Raw genomic sequence first — 16,733 nt, forward strand, 5'->3', positions numbered from 1 at the left:
AGGCGCGCTGCTGCCTCGGAGCCGCGGCCGCAGGCGTCCCCGTGCCGGGCGGGCGCCGCTTCACCGGGCGCCTTTCCGCGGGCGGCGGGAGGCCGAGGTGAGCCGGGGCCTGCCCGCCGCGGGCCGGCCTCTCGCGGTGCCGGCCGCGGCCCCTCGGCGGTGGTTATTTACAGGGCGCGCAGCCTATCGCCTCCGCCGGCTCCTCCCTGCGCCGGGGCGGGGAGGGCTCCACAGGGGTACGGGGCGGGCCGGGCCTGCCCCGCCCCCCCCCGGCGCCGGGCCCGGGGGGGGGGGGGGTCCCGCCGTCCACTAACCGCGGGTGCGAGCGGCCGTGCCCGTCCGCCCGGGCCGGGCTGCGGGGGCGGGGGAGAGCCCGGTGCGAGTCGCCTGAGGCGGAGGGAGGGGTGCGGCCGGGCTGGGCGCCCGGCGGAGGGCGGCTGCGGGGGAAGGAAGGCGGCACTGGCGGGCCTGGGCCCTCAGGAGCGTCTTACACGGTGTGTGCCCCACGCTTTCCTTCCTGGTTGTCGGCCGGTGTTTGCGGGTGCGTGTTTGTGCGCTGCCTGCCTTCGTCCGGTTTGCCGTGCGTTGAGACAGGCGAGGGTACTGACGCTCGATCTCGTGTGCTCTCAGTCCCTTAGAGACACAATCTTGGGAAATTCATGAACCAGCATGCTTGGCAGAAGACCTAAAAAAAGCCCTCAGGCAAAGGGCCAGGGAGCTGCAGTTGCAAAGCAGGTAAGGAAGGCAAACGGCCAGGGAGTTGTGGTTGCAAAGCAGGTAGGGAAACCTCCTACTCCTACCGTTCTTAAGGGTAGTCTCGTTCAGACCTCTTGCTGCTGTTTTCCTGCTAGAATCTCTCATGTGTTAATAAGATATTGCAGGACCATGAAAAAATTGAAATTGTGTGGTGCCTGTTTTCCTGCTTGCTTCTTTAGCGCGTTTTTCTTGAAAGTAAATCTCTCGCATGCAGCAGTGGAGCTCTTGAAGGAAGCCACAATGTTGTAATGCTGTAATCTTCATAGGAGACCTCATGACTCATGCTTATAGTAGTTTCCTACCCCAGCTGTACTGAGATTTAATAATAACCTCAAAAACTATGTGGAGGTTTTTCTTACATCTCTAAGAAAACAGAAATAAGACAACCAAAATATCAAATAACACATTTGGGGCACGTATGAGAGAACATTAAGGTGCTACACCAGAGACAGTTAGTTTTAATTTCCCTGTGTATAGTCATTTTTTTCTTGCAACAAATAGACTGATAAGCCTGTGGCCCTCTTCTGTAGCTAAAAGTGAGCTTAGATGTGTCTGTGTGTTGTGGGTTTTTTCATACTCTTTACCTTTGGATGTAGTTTCAGAAGCCTTGAGGAGAGAAACATGATTTAGTCATGGTTGGCAGGTGTAGGAAGTCAGGCAACAGTGTCAAAATTAGAAATACAGCCAAGGCAAAATTCTGGGTAGAATAGTGGAAGAAAAACAGAGTACAGTTAGAGGTACAGAATGTGTTAGAACCAGAATGGAACTTTAGAAACTTTTGACAGTAGAATAGAGGCAAGTAACATACAGAGGAGGAATAACTGATAAGATTATAGAAAAATACGAAGAGAGATTGGAATAGAATATTAGAATAGAGTAAATAGCTTAAGATACTCTCTTCTGGTGATTTCTTAGGAACCAGCGTTCTCATACTGGAGGCAGAATGGTTTAGTTAGAGATCCATAATGTCACCATTGCTCTAATACAAAGTTTGCATTTCTTAGTTGGAGAGGCAGTATATGATTTAGTTCATTTGAACAGGGAAGAAGGTAAAAGGTGAAAATCTCTTTCCCCCTTCCAAAAAAAGAAACCACAGTCTAAAAAGATAAAGAGTAAATAAAGGATCCAATTAACATATTTTACTAATTTCTAATTCAATACAGTTAGTTATTCAGCCTGTCTTAAAGCATGGAGGATTGTGTCTTGAAACAAATATACTCATGGCTTGTTCACTTGCAAATTAACTCAATTTGAACTGGTTTTGTGCTATGTAGTGTATCAACTGCAGGTTTTTTCTAACATCTTTTTTTCTGTTCTATTAAAGATTTCTTTAATGCTATTAATTTCATTGGAAATGTGCCTTACTGAACAGATTGAGAGACAGCTAGACCTGCTGGATTCTCTTCTTGACTTCATTCATTACTACGCTTGCTTCACTTTCTACACTTGCAGTGTAGTAATGAACAGATCACATGTGCTCCTGATCCATTTTGCACATTGATAAAAGGTGTATGTGTGTTATATAGAACTTGAATCTTTAGATCACCATTATAAATATCTCCTAATTAAGTCTTGTCCTGACCTTCTTTCCATTCTATCCAAGACTGCAAATGTATTAGTTTTGTTTTACCGAAAGGAGATGGGTAAGGCAGAGGGTGGCTAACTGATCTGCCCAGTGCTTTACAGAATGTCAAGGGCAGGATCAGAGCTGGTAAACAAATAGCTGCTGTTTTTGAATACTGTTCCTGGTCCTTGGAATCAGTGTTTCTCAGCTTTGTTCCACATTCTCCTTTGGGATTATAAAAGGGTTCAAAGAGGGACGCAAAATATTTCAAGGCAGTAGCTGCCAGCACCTCAATTCCTACAGAGTTTTAAAAAAAAGTTATTACTTATTCACAGTAGTTTATAAACTGACAGGCAGCTTCAGCTTCTCACAGCAGTTCAGATGCTTGGAGGCAGGAGGAGATTGTTAACCCTTGTGATAATGACGACTGATTTTTATTCCTTTGCTTGAGAGAAGCTGAACTGCTGCCTACTTGACTAATAAACCAACAAGAGCTTGTGCTTTGAAAAAGTCTGAGAAAAGCTACTCCACCTACCTCATGGGATGAATCTACTTCAGTTAATTCATGTTTATGAAAAAGCTTAGCATACTTTGAATAAATGTGTTGTTATTTCTGGGGCAGTTAGTATCTTAACTGGCAATATAAAAATCGTGATAAAATGGCATCTTAGAAGAATACCTTTTAGACTAAGACCTCTGAGATTTCTCTGATACTTATATCCTTTGGCATGTTTTACAGCAATTGAGTGATAACCCCCACTACTTTGTCAAATTCTGATTGCTGTTATTAATAATATTACCTGAGATGCTGTTGCTTAGCTGATGATCTGTTCTAGAGAGTTGATTGCTTACTCCAGTGTAGTGCAGGCATTGCTGGGTTTGTAATGGCTGTGTTTCCTTGTGTTTGTGTTTGCGCTTTCCATGTGTTTGATTTACAGACTGAGGTAACAAGAAGTATAGAACAGTTCTGTATATGTGAATATAGCTTCTTCCAAGAGATAAGGTTGAAATCTCCGCAGTGTATGCACGTCAGACCTGTATTGTGTGAATGATGATTGAATATTTTTTAGCTTAGCTGTTACAGGAACTGCCCTGAACTTCCCTGATGGTATCTGCTTCATGAGGCTCAGTATAAGACATCCTTTTATTTTACCTTGTTATGTCAGACTATTAGATAGGCTTGATTTTTAAGAAATCCTTGGCTGTGTAGAGTTTCAGAGGGAGTATTTGTGGCTTATTAAGATTTATGTACCTTACATCAGTTATGGGTCCTGATGTGCATTGTTTTTGGTAATAGAAGTGGTGTGACAGTGGGCTTTAAAAGAAATTAACAGAATCCAGAATGCATGAAAATGTTTAAATAATCCATGCAGTGTGATTTTTTGAGTGATATCTTTGTTCTAACTGCACTTTTTTTTAAATTAATTTTTTATTTTCTCTTGGCTCCAGCTGGGGCTGTTTGTAGATTTCAGTCCTGAAGAGATGCTGCTGGGTGCAGAGGAAGGTGGGGATGATGGGGACCTAGAAGCAGAGCTTGCAGCTATCACAGGAGGAAAAGTGAAAGAAGGGAAATCAAAACCGAAAGGGAAAAGTAAGTTAAAGTATCTGGATTTTACTTATTGACGACCTGAATAATTTATTAAAGATAGCTCTTTACAAGTCACTGATTTATCGAAAAAGTTTTTCATTACCGATAGAAGCTGAAATTGTAACTACTCTTTCTTTTACTTTGAAAGGTTTAAGTTGTTATGCCACAAAAAGGGTAAGAGTTTTTTTTGTCTATGCTCTTGTAGACATAGAAAAAAGATATATGATGGCTACCCAATTTAATGACTAAATTAAGACATGCTTGTTTAGCGTACGCAGTCATAAAAAGGTGTAGTAGGTGCTAGATGAATTCCAAATGGAAATTGTGTTTCTAGTGGAGGGTGGGTTGTTTGTTGTTTGGTTGTTCTTCTGGTTTCGTTTAAAGACTGAATTTACTGAATGAGCGTTAGATTCCTAGTTACTTGGAGTCTGTAACCAAAATTGAATACCCTTTTAAGAGGGAAATCCTGGAACTGATGGAATTACTGAGAGAATCCTGTAGTTTGTATTATGCAGGTTAGAGTGTCTCTTGGAATGGATCATTACTATTCCTAATATTTTAAGCATCTGTTAATTTTGTCTGATAGTGCAGCTATGCAGTGTTTTACAGGATTACTATAATCTACTGTAAGTGAAGGCTGCTGCTGAGAGGGGCGGTCTCTAGTGAGCATGCTCTACCTCTAAGCTTGTGTACATATTTGTGGAGCTGCAGGGTGAGCTGGTTCAGGAAACTGATCTAAAAAAAACAAACTTCTGTTGTTGTGCTAGGTTTTCAGCTGAATCAGTTCCTTGATCTGGTTTGCTACCTGCCTGTTTGAATGCTGCTGTGGCTGCAAGGGAGGGGTGGCAGCAAGTGGTTGAGATGGGACAAGGACAATGGGACCTACCCTTGCTACAGGTGTGTGAGCAGATGCTGGAAAGAAGGGTTAGTACAACTACAACCTTATTTACAGCTCTGCAGTAATTGGCCTGTAATATTTGAAGGGACTTCACACAGAGCAGCAGGGAAATGAAGAACTGTAAAATATTTGGAAAAAGTGACTGTCTAAACACTGTAGTTGATGAGAGACAGAGGAGGTGTTTGTATCTAAAACTAAATTCTAAATAATTTCCACTCTCTAGATTTCAAGATTGTAGTAAACCCTTAAAGCAAATAAGCATAATTTTGCTAATAAGCATAATAGTAGAACTTCTGCCATTGGACATAGGTTACACGTGGTTAAAACATGCAGGATAATGTTTTGAGGGTGAATCTGTGTGTCAGGAGCTCTTCAATCGCTGTCGGCTTTTCAAGTGCTGACTTCCTTCTCACCCTGATCATGTCACTTAATGTATTTTTTCAGTCTCTTTATTCATAAGAGGGAAATGAAACTTCAGACAGTGCAGAATTAACATTTACTATACCTTCTAAAGGTACGTGTTATGGCTCGTACAACTATTTTCCAAAATCATTTACAGCTATTGTGTTTTCCTGGTAGAATTGGGAGTATATAGAATAGAAGCTCGTGGAAGATGAACAGCTGGCACTGGGGACTCGTGAGACCTGGTACACTGTAGTGATGGGGACATGGTGCATGGTAGGGGCAGGATGCAGGCCAGCACCTGGAAAGGAGGAGGGTACAGTAAGATCAGGGGAGAAACAGATCCTGTCTGGAGAAGGACAATGAAAATGGACCCAGTACAATACATATTAGCGCTCGGTTCTTGGCTCAACACAAGATGCAATAATTTACTCCTGGATTTACATTCTAGACCTCTGATGGTGAGGAAAAAGTAATATCTCCCTCTAGCTTTTGAAGATACAGACAGCAAAAGCTGTACTGTTGCAACATCTGAAGTACAGAGATCTCTGCTATCTGTGGCTGATAAATGCCAGTTGGTCAGCCGCTCGGATGTTTGAAATTGTAGCCTCAACTTGCCATACTGGGTTAGAGTTGAACCAACCATCCGAGGAGGCTCTGTTGGCTTTTTTGCCTCTAGTCGGGCTTCATGTAGGGAACACTCTGACCCTTGATGTACAGCCAGTTGCCTTTGGATATGGCCTACTATCCTAGTTGCAGAGTTTTGCTAAGGGTCAAACATATGAGCAACATGTTTGATGTAGGTACTGAAGCACTGATATGGTAAATTAGATTATTTGGACAGAAACAGTTTTGTACCTGGGTTAATTTTCAGCTGATTCAGCAAATGCAGGGGATGGATGGGATCTGGTTTAGATCCATTTAAATTGACTGTAAAGCTCTGTCCTGAAGATCTATATTTTATGCAACATTTACTGACACTGATGAGTCACAGTTGTATGTCTGCATAAGGAAGTATCAGAGGCATTTAAGTGGACAGTTGGAATTTGTGTGCAAGTAACTTCACCTTTGAGAGTGTGTGGAGGAAGTTGATAGTTAAGGGAGCTGTGGTTGGCACAGCATGAAGTAGAGATGAGAACTTGGCAAGGAGGAGTTAAGCAGAGTTTTCAGGGTGAAGACCAGAAACATGAGGAGAAATTGCACAACAAAGTAGCCAAGAAGGATTTGGAAAAGGGAAAATCTCATGGGCATGAGACAGCAATGCAGAAAACGTGGAAGCGTAGTTAGAGAGGCAGAAGAAACAGCACTTTTTCTGATTTGCTTAGCAGTTCTCTGTGCTTTTGGGATCAGGACAAGTATGATGCCTTGATTTAGAGCGTTCTACTTTTGAATGCCAAGTGTGACTTTGCAGTGGTGTTTGATGTATAAACAAGTAGTTTCTCAAGGTAGAAAGATTTTCTTGTCTTCCTTTCTTGCTGTCTTCAAACATATGGATAGTTTGCTGTGCTTCCTTGCTTGTCATGTTAACAGCCATGTTTGGCTTATGGCTTGTGTTGTTCAGTATGTCTCTAAAATCGATATTAATTGATGTTAATGTGTTAATACGTACCTAGTTTAACATGAGGTGAAGAGAGACATTTTTGTGCTTAAGGCTGTAGATTGAGAAAATCGATCAACTGTTGAGAGTGTCAAGTGTAATGTAGACCCTATACCAAAATCCAGTGATTTAGTTAGTTGTAGTTTGATTGGGAACTCTTTTGAGCTCAGCACTGTTTATGGTAAATGCCTTGAACTTTGTTCTGATTTATGGCTGAATCTGCTGTTGTAATACACACAATAACATATTTTTGGCTTTGAAAGAAAATGTGAACAGAAGTTTACTGGCAGATGTGCTGGGATGTTTAATACAAGTGTTTGCATCTCATGCACTTAACTGTTGGGCTAAGTTGGTTATATCCATACATGCAGATTTTTGGGAACTACAGTACTTTTGATTCAAATTAGTTCAACGAGAGGGATAGAAGAAAAGGGATGGAACTAGGAAAAAGAAATAGTTTGTTGGCACTTAGGGATGAATGGATGTGGACCACTTCTGTCCCATATGGAGTCAGAATTTATTCTGTCAGTCGGGCTACATCAGGAGTGAATTACATTTTGTTAGTGTAAACTGACATGAGACAAAGGACACAGAACAGAAAGACCTGACAAGGATGCTGAGTCCAGGCCTTGTTAATATGGACAATCACATCATAGATACCTTTTGTAAATATCTATCATCAGCTTAAAACTAGTTCAGATGTTTATTCCTACTGGGGACAGAGGCTGTTCCAGTAATTGCCTTTCATGGATAGAAAGTTCTAATCAGATTTATTCATCAACAGTTTATATTAATTTTCTCTCGTGCCACCATTGATTTTTAGCTTAACTGAGGAATACAGTTTTGACGTAACATCCAAGAATAATAGTATTTCCGTTTTTTCCTTGGAAAATTGAAGTTTCCATAATGACAAAATTTATGTTACTAGTTATTTTTGTAAATAATATCATAGAAGTACTTATCTGTATCTTAAATCAGCCTAGGAGCTTGAGGTGACTTCTAGTATTTTTTTCCCCTGAAGCAGTTGTTTCATCCAGTCCTACTTGTCTTTCTTACACAGTCTTAAATGTCATTACTGTGCAAACTTACCACAGTATCTTTGTCTTTTGTGGCCATGCTTTCTGAGCACTGTTGTGTCCCACCACAACTCCCTAGTCTATCATGGTGCTAATGGCTTTGCCGTTCAGGTTCCTTGTATTAGTAAACAGACATCATTTTCCCTGAGATCTAATTTCTCAGCTAGGTTATTGGATGCAGTCATTTTCCTTGTCTTATTGCCTGCCTTGACTGTCGCTCTCAGAAACACTAGTATTGCTTTTTTCCTGGATGTTCACTTACCCAGTCTTTGCCCTTCACCCACGAATACAGTCTCATTTACCTATGACACTATCTGATAAAGGGGAAGCAGGAGGAGAAGTCAGTGCTGTCTTTCAGCTGGTAGCAACTCCTTTAGCATTTATATCCAGTGACTGCGTAACTGTTACTTAGCGTTTATGGTTCCTTGTGGTTTTGTTTTTACAGCTCCTCTGCCCATGGATCATATTGAAAAGATGGCTGCAGAGTGTATGAAGGACCTGAACGAAGATGAGGGGGAAGAAGCAGATGATGAAGACTTGGAGAAAGATACAGACCTGTTGGTATGCATAACTTGAGTAGCAAAAAGTTTTAGTATGTCTTTGTTGTTTGGGGGTTTTGTTTTTGTTTTGTTTTGTTTTTAAACAGAACGGCATTTATCCAAAATATCTGTTAACTTCGTGGTGAGAAGCTAAAATATTGCAAAAGCATCCCATTAGATATAAGGCTTTGCAGGATCCAACCCTCTGCACACCAGAGTAGGAGAGTTTCCTAACTAATGTTCATATGTGTGAGGGTCTTAGAAAATTGGGGGAAACAGTGGAAATCCCATTCCATGGCAGCTGGTGAAATACAGCCAGGGACATTCTCCTTAAAGTCATGTCTGTCACCATTTTGCTACTGCTTCGTGTAGTGCTTGGCCTGAGAGTGTATCTTCCAAGAAATTCTTTGTTATTTCAATGAGTGATCTAGTTGGTAGGGTTTACAGAAGGAGTGTTAAGCAGTGTTTTTTTCTGCCGTTGTTAATAAATGCTTTTTGGAAATTTCAAATTTGGCGTTGAATGATCTTTGTAAAAGTACTTCTCTGAACTTCTCCAGCTTCAGGTTAGATCTCTAACCACAAATTTGTGTGGTGATCCTGGAGCTGCAGCGTGGCTTTTGAGTGGTAGCTGGCTTCCTGTTGTGAATACAAGTAGAACCAGTTTAATTTAAAAATTTAAAAAAAAAAAAAAAGTAATTAAAAAATACCAGAATATAAGATGTTTAGACTCTCTGTTTGGGTTCAAGGTCCATCCAAAGGTTTTGGAGCTTGAGACTTGATTTTTATTTTGTCTTTTGAGGAAATAGAAAATTTTGATCAAAAGCCTTTTGTTGGCTTTTACTTCAGGCAGAATTGCAAGAAGTTCTGGGGGTAGAAGGTGAGACAGGAAGCTGTGAGGATGAAACGATAGCAATGGAGCCGTCCACAGCTGAACCAGAAAATGAGCAACCTGAACTGCAGCCACAGGTAGGAAAGAGCTTCATGTTCCTGACAGTTTTGCTGAATCACTGTTGTCGTGCAGCTCATACAAGGGTCACAGACCAGGATTTAGAGAGGTTGTCTTGTCTTCCAAGGAAGGAGAAACCACACTATTGCTGCCTTCTCTGTGGAAACCAATGTTGTATTGATATAGGTGAATGTTTTGCTTTGTTCAGAGGATGATTTTTAATGTTAGCATAGAATTGAGGAGATAAACAGTTGTAGTGAAGCATGTCTTGTCCCTCACTGGACATATGAGCATGCGGACTGCAGTTCAGGCTTCCAGAGTTTGTATCTTCCCCCTCAGAGTATTGAGCGGTGCACTGAAATTGTGAGACTTGTTATAACTCAGCATCTTTGACATCTTGGTGGAATTTTTCTGAGTAGCATTAGCTTTCTTAGCTTCATTTGTCAGTCCTTTATTCAGTTACCGCCATGTTTCTGTTGTGTGCTACAGATTCCAGTGGCCTTGTGCATTGGGCCCATTAATAAATGGGTTTAAGAGTGTTTCTGTAGAGATAATGGCAATAATTACATCAGCAGCCATCTGAAAGGTCTCTGCAGCTGCAGAGTGTTTGTAAGTAGCTACTCATAACTTTGCTTAGGCTGCTTTTGTCCCTGAACTAATTCCAGGCTGTAGGAGGAGGAAAAAGAGCTTTTGTAGTAAAACCAGGTTGAAGAAGCCCAGAAGGGAGTAAACTAGCATGTTTCAAAAATAAGAAGAGAAAAAAACAAGATTTGTGCCAAAATACCTCTTCACACCCTCTGTTGTGTGGTGTTTGAGAGTCTTTACTGTTCTCTTCACCTACTCTCTAACCACAAGGCTCCAGTTACCCTGTAACTGTGAGTTTTCTAAATGTCTCCACCCATTCTTCTCTATTACGCCTTTGAGAGAAAGCCCAGAGGTGGATCCAGGGACCGTTAGCATAGTACAAGTGCTCCTCTGTTTTAGAGACTTTTTCGTCCTTGCGCTCTTGATTAACAGGACTGTGTGTAGAAGAGGAGTATTTGCTTTTCAGTGCTGTGAGAAAACTCATATAGTTGGATGAAATAAGTTTTCTTGATTTGTTTTATTATTTTTTCTGAGACCACCTCACTTCCTGCTGTTACCAGTGAGCTGCAACAGGCAATAGAGAAGAGAATTGCTAACTATAGAACAGCAATTTCTAACGCAAAGGAGTCAGGTGAGAGTGCCAAAATACGCCGATACGAAAGAGGCCTTAAGGTAAGCTGGGTTCATCAGGTATGTGAATGAGGGGGAGGCAAAGTCAGTTCTCTAAAGTGTAGTTCAGAGTCTTTCCAGATGTGTAAATTTCTTGAAAGGGGAGAGAAATTCTAATATGCTGCCTTGAGTTACTTTAAAAACATTTCTTGTTACTTACTACCAATCTGATGTAGCAAATACACAGATAAAGTGTAACTTCAAATGCCTTTTGTGGGTCAGCTTTGTTTCTGTTGAATGTGGCTAGTGGTACCTGGAGGCAGGGTTTGGGGTACGTGCTGATATTAAACGCACCCATCTAGATCTGAATTTGACCTGTGATGACTGTTCATTGTTACCTTAAAGCAAAGTTTAGGAGCTTTCCTAGCACATACACCTTCCAATTCATCACTGATGCCTTCCCTTAGATACTAACCTTCCACTCAGTTCTGTGAGACAAAGGAAGGTGATACCTTTCCCTGAGCGTGTTGGCTGTGCTTGAAAACTAATAGAAAAGGATTTTTCATTAAAGGAATTAAAAATTACAGCAAGGAGCCGTTGCTTCAGCTTTACATCTTTTCAGCCAGGTGGCGTGCTTGTAGTTAGTTGGTAGTGCTTGGTGACTGCTGCTGTGCAGAGTGCCTGTATTTCCCTGTTTGTTTTCATCTGGTCTCCTGCATCACCTCAGACAGCAGCGAGCTCTGTCTTGTTGAGCAAAGCTTTATAGCTCAGCACTGTCCACTGAAGGAAGAATGTACTGTCTCGCTAGCTATCAGGTGTCTTAGGGTACAAAGGGAACAACTGAGGCCAAACCCAGGGGAGGAAATGCACAAGAAAGAAGTCTGTATGTGTCTACTGCCTGCTAGCTCTGAAAGGAACGTACATGAAACCACTTGACCTTTCAGAGAGCAAGAGGGATAGGCGCACCAGCTTATTTCATCCAATAACGAAGTTTAGTGCGCTGTTTGCCACTTCTTTTGCTTTTCAAGGTAGGGAGTTTCCCTGTGCCTAAGCAGTGTATCTAAGGATAATAGACTAAATCTCACTTCACAGCTCACAGTTCCTTAATTAGCAAAATGACATGCCAACAAATGGTGTACAGTTATCTCTTGTACTTAATTCTTGGAACTGAGAACTTTAATCTCAGTGTATAATACCACTTCCAGTCAGTCTGTCATCCCACACGTGGAGAAGAGAGAGCTGTGTGTGGGTTGCTGTACTGGTCTGAACCCCAATCTCACATGCAGTCAGTCCAAAGTATCTCTGCCACTGTTGCTTAATAGGTCAAACAATGTCATGGCTAACCAAAAATAGCAGTGATTCTGGCACTGATGAGATTTTGTTGTTGTTGTCTTTCTGTCCTTCCATTTCAGTTTCTGTAGAAGATGAAAGGAGCAAAACTTTTGTTTTAGCTTAAAGTGTGTGGTGGTCTTTTGTCTGAAAGTTAAATTAAAAAAAAATAAAAATATTGAGAAAGGTAATACTTGTGGTGAAGGAAGGGTTTTAAAAAAATGAGCAGCAGTTAAGCCGTGTTATAAATGGTGAGAGCTTCTTGCCATAGGTCACCAGCTGAAGCTCCATTTTCTTTGTTAGTATTTAATGGCTTTTCTCATTGCATTAAATAGGTATGCAGACTCCTTCCTTCACTGAATCCACATAGGCAGTGACATTGTGGAGTAGTGTATTTTATTTTGTTTTAAAGACATAAAATCTGTCTACAGTTGGTATAAATGGTGTCCATGGTGACTTTCTGTGACAAAGCTGAGTGGACCACATCAGCTATCCAATACTTCTAGGTGTTGAGGTACTTGCAGTTTGGTAACAAGTCCTTTGCATTTGTTGCTCTGATAATTGGACACCTTTCACTAGCGCTGAAGTTGGCCTTGCAGAAAAATAGGGAGCTAAAGGGCAGCAATCTGTAGTGGTGTGCGTAATAGATCCCATTGCGTGTAAGGGAATGAATTTCTGTTTTAATGGTTTTATGCTAGTAATATGTTTGATGAAAATGCCTATTGACTTTGCTGTTCCATCTCTGCCAGACACTGGAAACCATGCTGGCTGCAGTGAAGAAAGGCAAAAAAATCAATGAGGAAGAAATACCACCTCCTGTTGCAACAGGAAAGAGCTCCTCTCACTTATCTCAAGCTGCAGGAGTGCAGCTAGAGAATTCAGGAGATTCAGTCAGTGTCCTACCAGAGAATGAACCTGAGTCTGCTGCAGATGATGAGCAGAAGACTTCTCATGAGGCAATGCAGCACCTGGAATCAGAGTCTCTACAGGGTCGTGCTGGTTCTAGTCCTACCGTGGAAACAGGTACCATGACCTGAGAGGATAAGCAGTTGCAACACTATTTTAATGCTACGTGTTTCGTGATATTTGAATTGTGTAGCAGAGCACTGCTTATGTTGGAACTTCCCTGCTGAATGTTTCAGATAGAGTTGTCAGTGGGATGCTGAATTTCTGGCAGTGGAATCAGTTATTGTTATAGAGCTCTTATATGCACTATATCAGTATCTTTCACTTAACTTTTCCTGTGCCTTGGTTTCCCCTTTGGTATTGTGACATGTGGAATTCCAAGCTTTAAAAAGTATTGAGATACTGACTAAAAGACCTTTCTCCACCCCACCCCCAATTTGGAAAAGTGGGATTGCTGTGTCTGGTAGGACTTCTGGAGACTGGAGGAAAAAGAACTTTTGTAAGATGGCTATGTGATTCAAAGCAAAAGAGAGCTAATGCAGGTTTGAATAGATGGACATAGCAAGGGATCCACATCTTGCATGCTCTGTGTAAGTCTCAGCATTGTTTCTTTCTCACAGATCTCCAGAACAGCAGCGCCAGAGCAATACTACTGAAGAGGCAGAAGGAGTATAAATTAGCGGCTCTAAAAGCCAAGCAGCGAGGGGACCTGGAGAAAGCAAAGGAATACATGAAGGCAGGCAAGGTATGCACACAAAAAGTCTTGAATGCTAAACATACCCTATGCTGTACCCACGTGTATTGAGTGTCAAATATTCATTACGGCAGACAGCAAGTCTTGGACATACTAGCATAAATCTTCTGTTTTGTTTTTTCTGCCTTAGAAATTCAATGTGGTCTTGGAAGCTTTGGATAGTGGGCAGCCAATAGACCTCCAGAATATGCCTCCATCTCCTCAGGGTAAGGCTCGTTTTACAAAAACCCTTTTAGAAGTCTCTTTATGCTGTAATAGAATGATTCTGAATTTGATTGCAAAGAAGAATTGAAGATCACTTAGGTCTGAGGCTTACTGCTTATTCAAATTCTAATCAAGACCAATGAAAAGAAATGAGGTATCATTATTTATATTGAAGTTACTCTCTGTGAATTACAAGTTCAGGTAGGTATCGATGTCTAATATTCCTATTTTTGTAACTTTAGATAGTAGCAGCAAGTGTAAGGGAAAGAAGGGTAATGGCACACCTTAAAGTTTACTGTAATACTTGATGGTGTTACGTGTTTCAACTGAAGTTCATAACATTCAGATTAAGAGATTAATGAACAGATTGCAGTGCAGTAAAGTCTAAATCTTAAAGCAAGTTACCAATATTAAAGATACTTCAATCCTTGTAAGAGAGGGTTTTTTTAAATAGATCTAGTATCACCACCAACAATTAATATTTGGTCTGCGCAACTCAGTGTTTTAAACAATTTGCTTCAGATTATTTATTCTAAGAAACTGAATGACAGATTATTTTATTTCAATAAATGATGAGATTTATGACTCCTCAAGTTATAAACTGATCACTCAATGGCATTGGAGAGAAACTTCACCCATGAGATAATCTTGCCTTAAAAAGTGCAAGATCTCTGCAGCAGATATTTTTGTAGTTTTCTGAAATAACTACTGTTATACAATGCCAGAAACTTGGGTGTCTGAATAGATGATATTACTCGCTTCCCTTTTTCAGCACATCTTTTGTTACTAGGATATTTCAGTCAATTAGCAATCTTGTTCACTGTTTCCATCTGTCAAGATACCAAGTTATATTTTGGGGAGAGAATTCTTAGAATACTTGAACTGGTTTTACTCCCCACCCCCCCCCACCCCACCCCCGGCAGCACTAACCTAAATTAAATCAGCACTTGAGATTTTCTATTATATAGCATTTTCCCTGAATAATGGGAACCTTAGACTTTTCTAGCCATGCAGATACTGTTTTGAAATCAAAAAGCTTTCAGGAAGATGATGTGATCAAATTACTGGTTTTCTGAGTAACATGGGTTGACTTGCAGTTTACGGAACACGCTGTGAAACTTCCTACTTTCCTTGCTTTGCAGATCTTGAAAGCCTAGGAAACGTACAAGATGCGTCCAAGCAAAAGGTACCAGATCCAGTGGGAAGTTCCCAGGATCTTACAACACCTGAACCTCAGACCCAAGAAGCTTCAGGTAGGACTTTTGGGTTTCTGTAGCAAGCCATAAAAATAGCAGGGCTGGAAGGCACTTTAAAGTCTGCCCTGTCCCACTGAACTGCAGCAGGATTGAGTAGACCTAGCTAATGTTCCTGAAATTGTTTGCTGCTTATCTCATCTGTACTTTTGTTCTGGATCAGTAATGGAAATAAAAGTTAATAAACTTTCTTTAGAATAATTGTATTCATAATAAGACTTTGCAATGATGTTTTTGTCTCTGCAGAAGGTAAGAAAGGGGAGGAAAAAGGCAGCTCATATGTTTTGAAATCTAATCATATGGCATTTCATTGTCTGTCTTATTTCAAGCTTCCTTGCAGCAGCCAAAAACAGTGTTGGAAGCGTTGCAGCAAAGGCTGGAGAAGTACAAGTCAGCAGCAGCACAGGCTAAAGCGAGTGGGGATGATCGAAAAGGCAGGATGCATGAAAGGATAGCCAAGGTAAGATGAAAGTGTAGGAAGCTGCTTGCATCCAGCAAAGCCATTTGAATTAGTTCTCTTGCTGAAGACTTTTTCAAGGCTGAAATAATTTGTGTATTGTCCTTCTGTTTGAAAAGACCTCCAGTAGGGAAGCTGTAAAGCATTCGGAGAAAGGAAGAAATAGAGACAATGCACATATTATAGCAAAATACTGTGTATTCTGCAATATTTATGCTGGTTAAATACAGATAATTGCTAATTTATAGTCAATTCCACTTTATGTCTTACTGAGTGCCTTTGATTACAGCAATACCAGGATGCCATAAGAGCCCATAAAGCAGGGAGAAAAGTGAATTTTTCTGAGCTACCTGTTCCTCCTGGTAAGTATGAATATAAAATGTCCTAATACCAACTTTTGTATATCTACTGGGCTCTGAAGGAGGTGTGCAGATATTGCCTCCTCGTCCTGTGGAACAGCTCCTCCTTTTTCTCAGTGAGTAGGCTGGCCTTGCTGTTCATGGTATTGTGAAACCGCTTATTAATATGCTCCCAAACTTTCACACTGGTGAATATTCCTGACTGTTGACTGCCTGTTTGACAGCATTGGAACTTAAAACTGGGGCTATTTGAAAAGTTAAACAACTTAACCATGGGCAGGTGCTGAAAATGTTACCTGTCTGTCCTCTGTGCCAGCCCTTCTAGAAGAAAGAGTAAACTTGGGATATATTGGCTTCTTAGCTTACTGGAAGCCGATTTTTGAAACTGAAAAAATTTGCCTGATGTCTCCCATTCTGTAGATTGCCAGCAGGGGCCTCAGAACTCTATATTTAATTAATCATCATCTTGCAACACCTGACAAGTCAGATCAGTATTGCAGCTCTCATGGCTAGTAAAAGTAGTTTACAGAGACAAAGCAAATCATGCCCATGGTCACACTGAGACAGTGACAGAGGCAGAAACTGAACCTGCTTCCTGAGACACTCTGTGTCCTTTTTGTCTTCTTCAGAACGTACAGTGCTGTGTTTGTAAAAGTTTGGGCAAAGTCATCTATGAATGCTCCACCTCTGGTTTGAATGATAACCATTTCTCCCCTAGGAAGCATTATTCTTTTATCTTGTGCCTGACGTGTTCTTGTGAAAAGTTACACTTAGCACTGCGAAGTGGTGCCTAGACTTCATAAGTTAAAAAAGCGACATGGACCTTGTGGCCCTTTTGTCACTGTCAAATGTAGCAATGGCAAGCACTGTAGTAGTAGTAGTAAAGTAGGCAGTGCCAGCTCTGTCAGGTC

The 16,733-nt window shown here is 41.1% G+C and overlaps 1 protein-coding gene across 5 annotated transcripts in view; it reads left to right on the forward strand.

The window, feature by feature from the left end:
* The first annotated feature begins 25 nt into the window (after positions 1-25).
* Positions 26-16,733, forward strand: part of CC2D1B (coiled-coil and C2 domain containing 1B) — a 35,152-nt gene continuing 18,444 nt past the window's right edge. For 2 of the 5 annotated variants that reach the window (XM_010582380.1, XM_010582384.1), the window contains exons 1-12: positions 26-97; positions 631-735; positions 3,770-3,911; positions 8,327-8,442; positions 9,267-9,386; positions 10,486-10,623; positions 12,639-12,912; positions 13,416-13,540; positions 13,680-13,755; positions 14,896-15,006; positions 15,336-15,466; positions 15,753-15,825. In XM_010582380.1, coding sequence (XP_010580682.1) covers positions 670-735; positions 3,770-3,911; positions 8,327-8,442; positions 9,267-9,386; positions 10,486-10,623; positions 12,639-12,912; positions 13,416-13,540; positions 13,680-13,755; positions 14,896-15,006; positions 15,336-15,466; positions 15,753-15,825 — 1,372 coding nt within the window. In that variant the 5' untranslated portion in view covers positions 26-97; positions 631-669. Of the gene's footprint in view, positions 98-419; positions 542-630; positions 736-3,769; positions 3,912-8,326; positions 8,443-9,266; positions 9,387-10,485; positions 10,624-12,638; positions 12,913-13,415; positions 13,541-13,679; positions 13,756-14,895; positions 15,007-15,335; positions 15,467-15,752; positions 15,826-16,733 lie in introns of those variants that run through there. The other 3 variants (XM_010582381.1, XM_010582383.1, XM_010582385.1) reach the window with 3 other exon arrangements.

Source organism: Haliaeetus leucocephalus, unplaced genomic scaffold (assembly GCF_000737465.1).
Source record: "Haliaeetus leucocephalus isolate CR32 unplaced genomic scaffold, Haliaeetus_leucocephalus-4.0 Scaffold848, whole genome shotgun sequence".
NCBI classification, from domain to species: Eukaryota; Metazoa; Chordata; class Aves; order Accipitriformes; family Accipitridae; genus Haliaeetus; species Haliaeetus leucocephalus.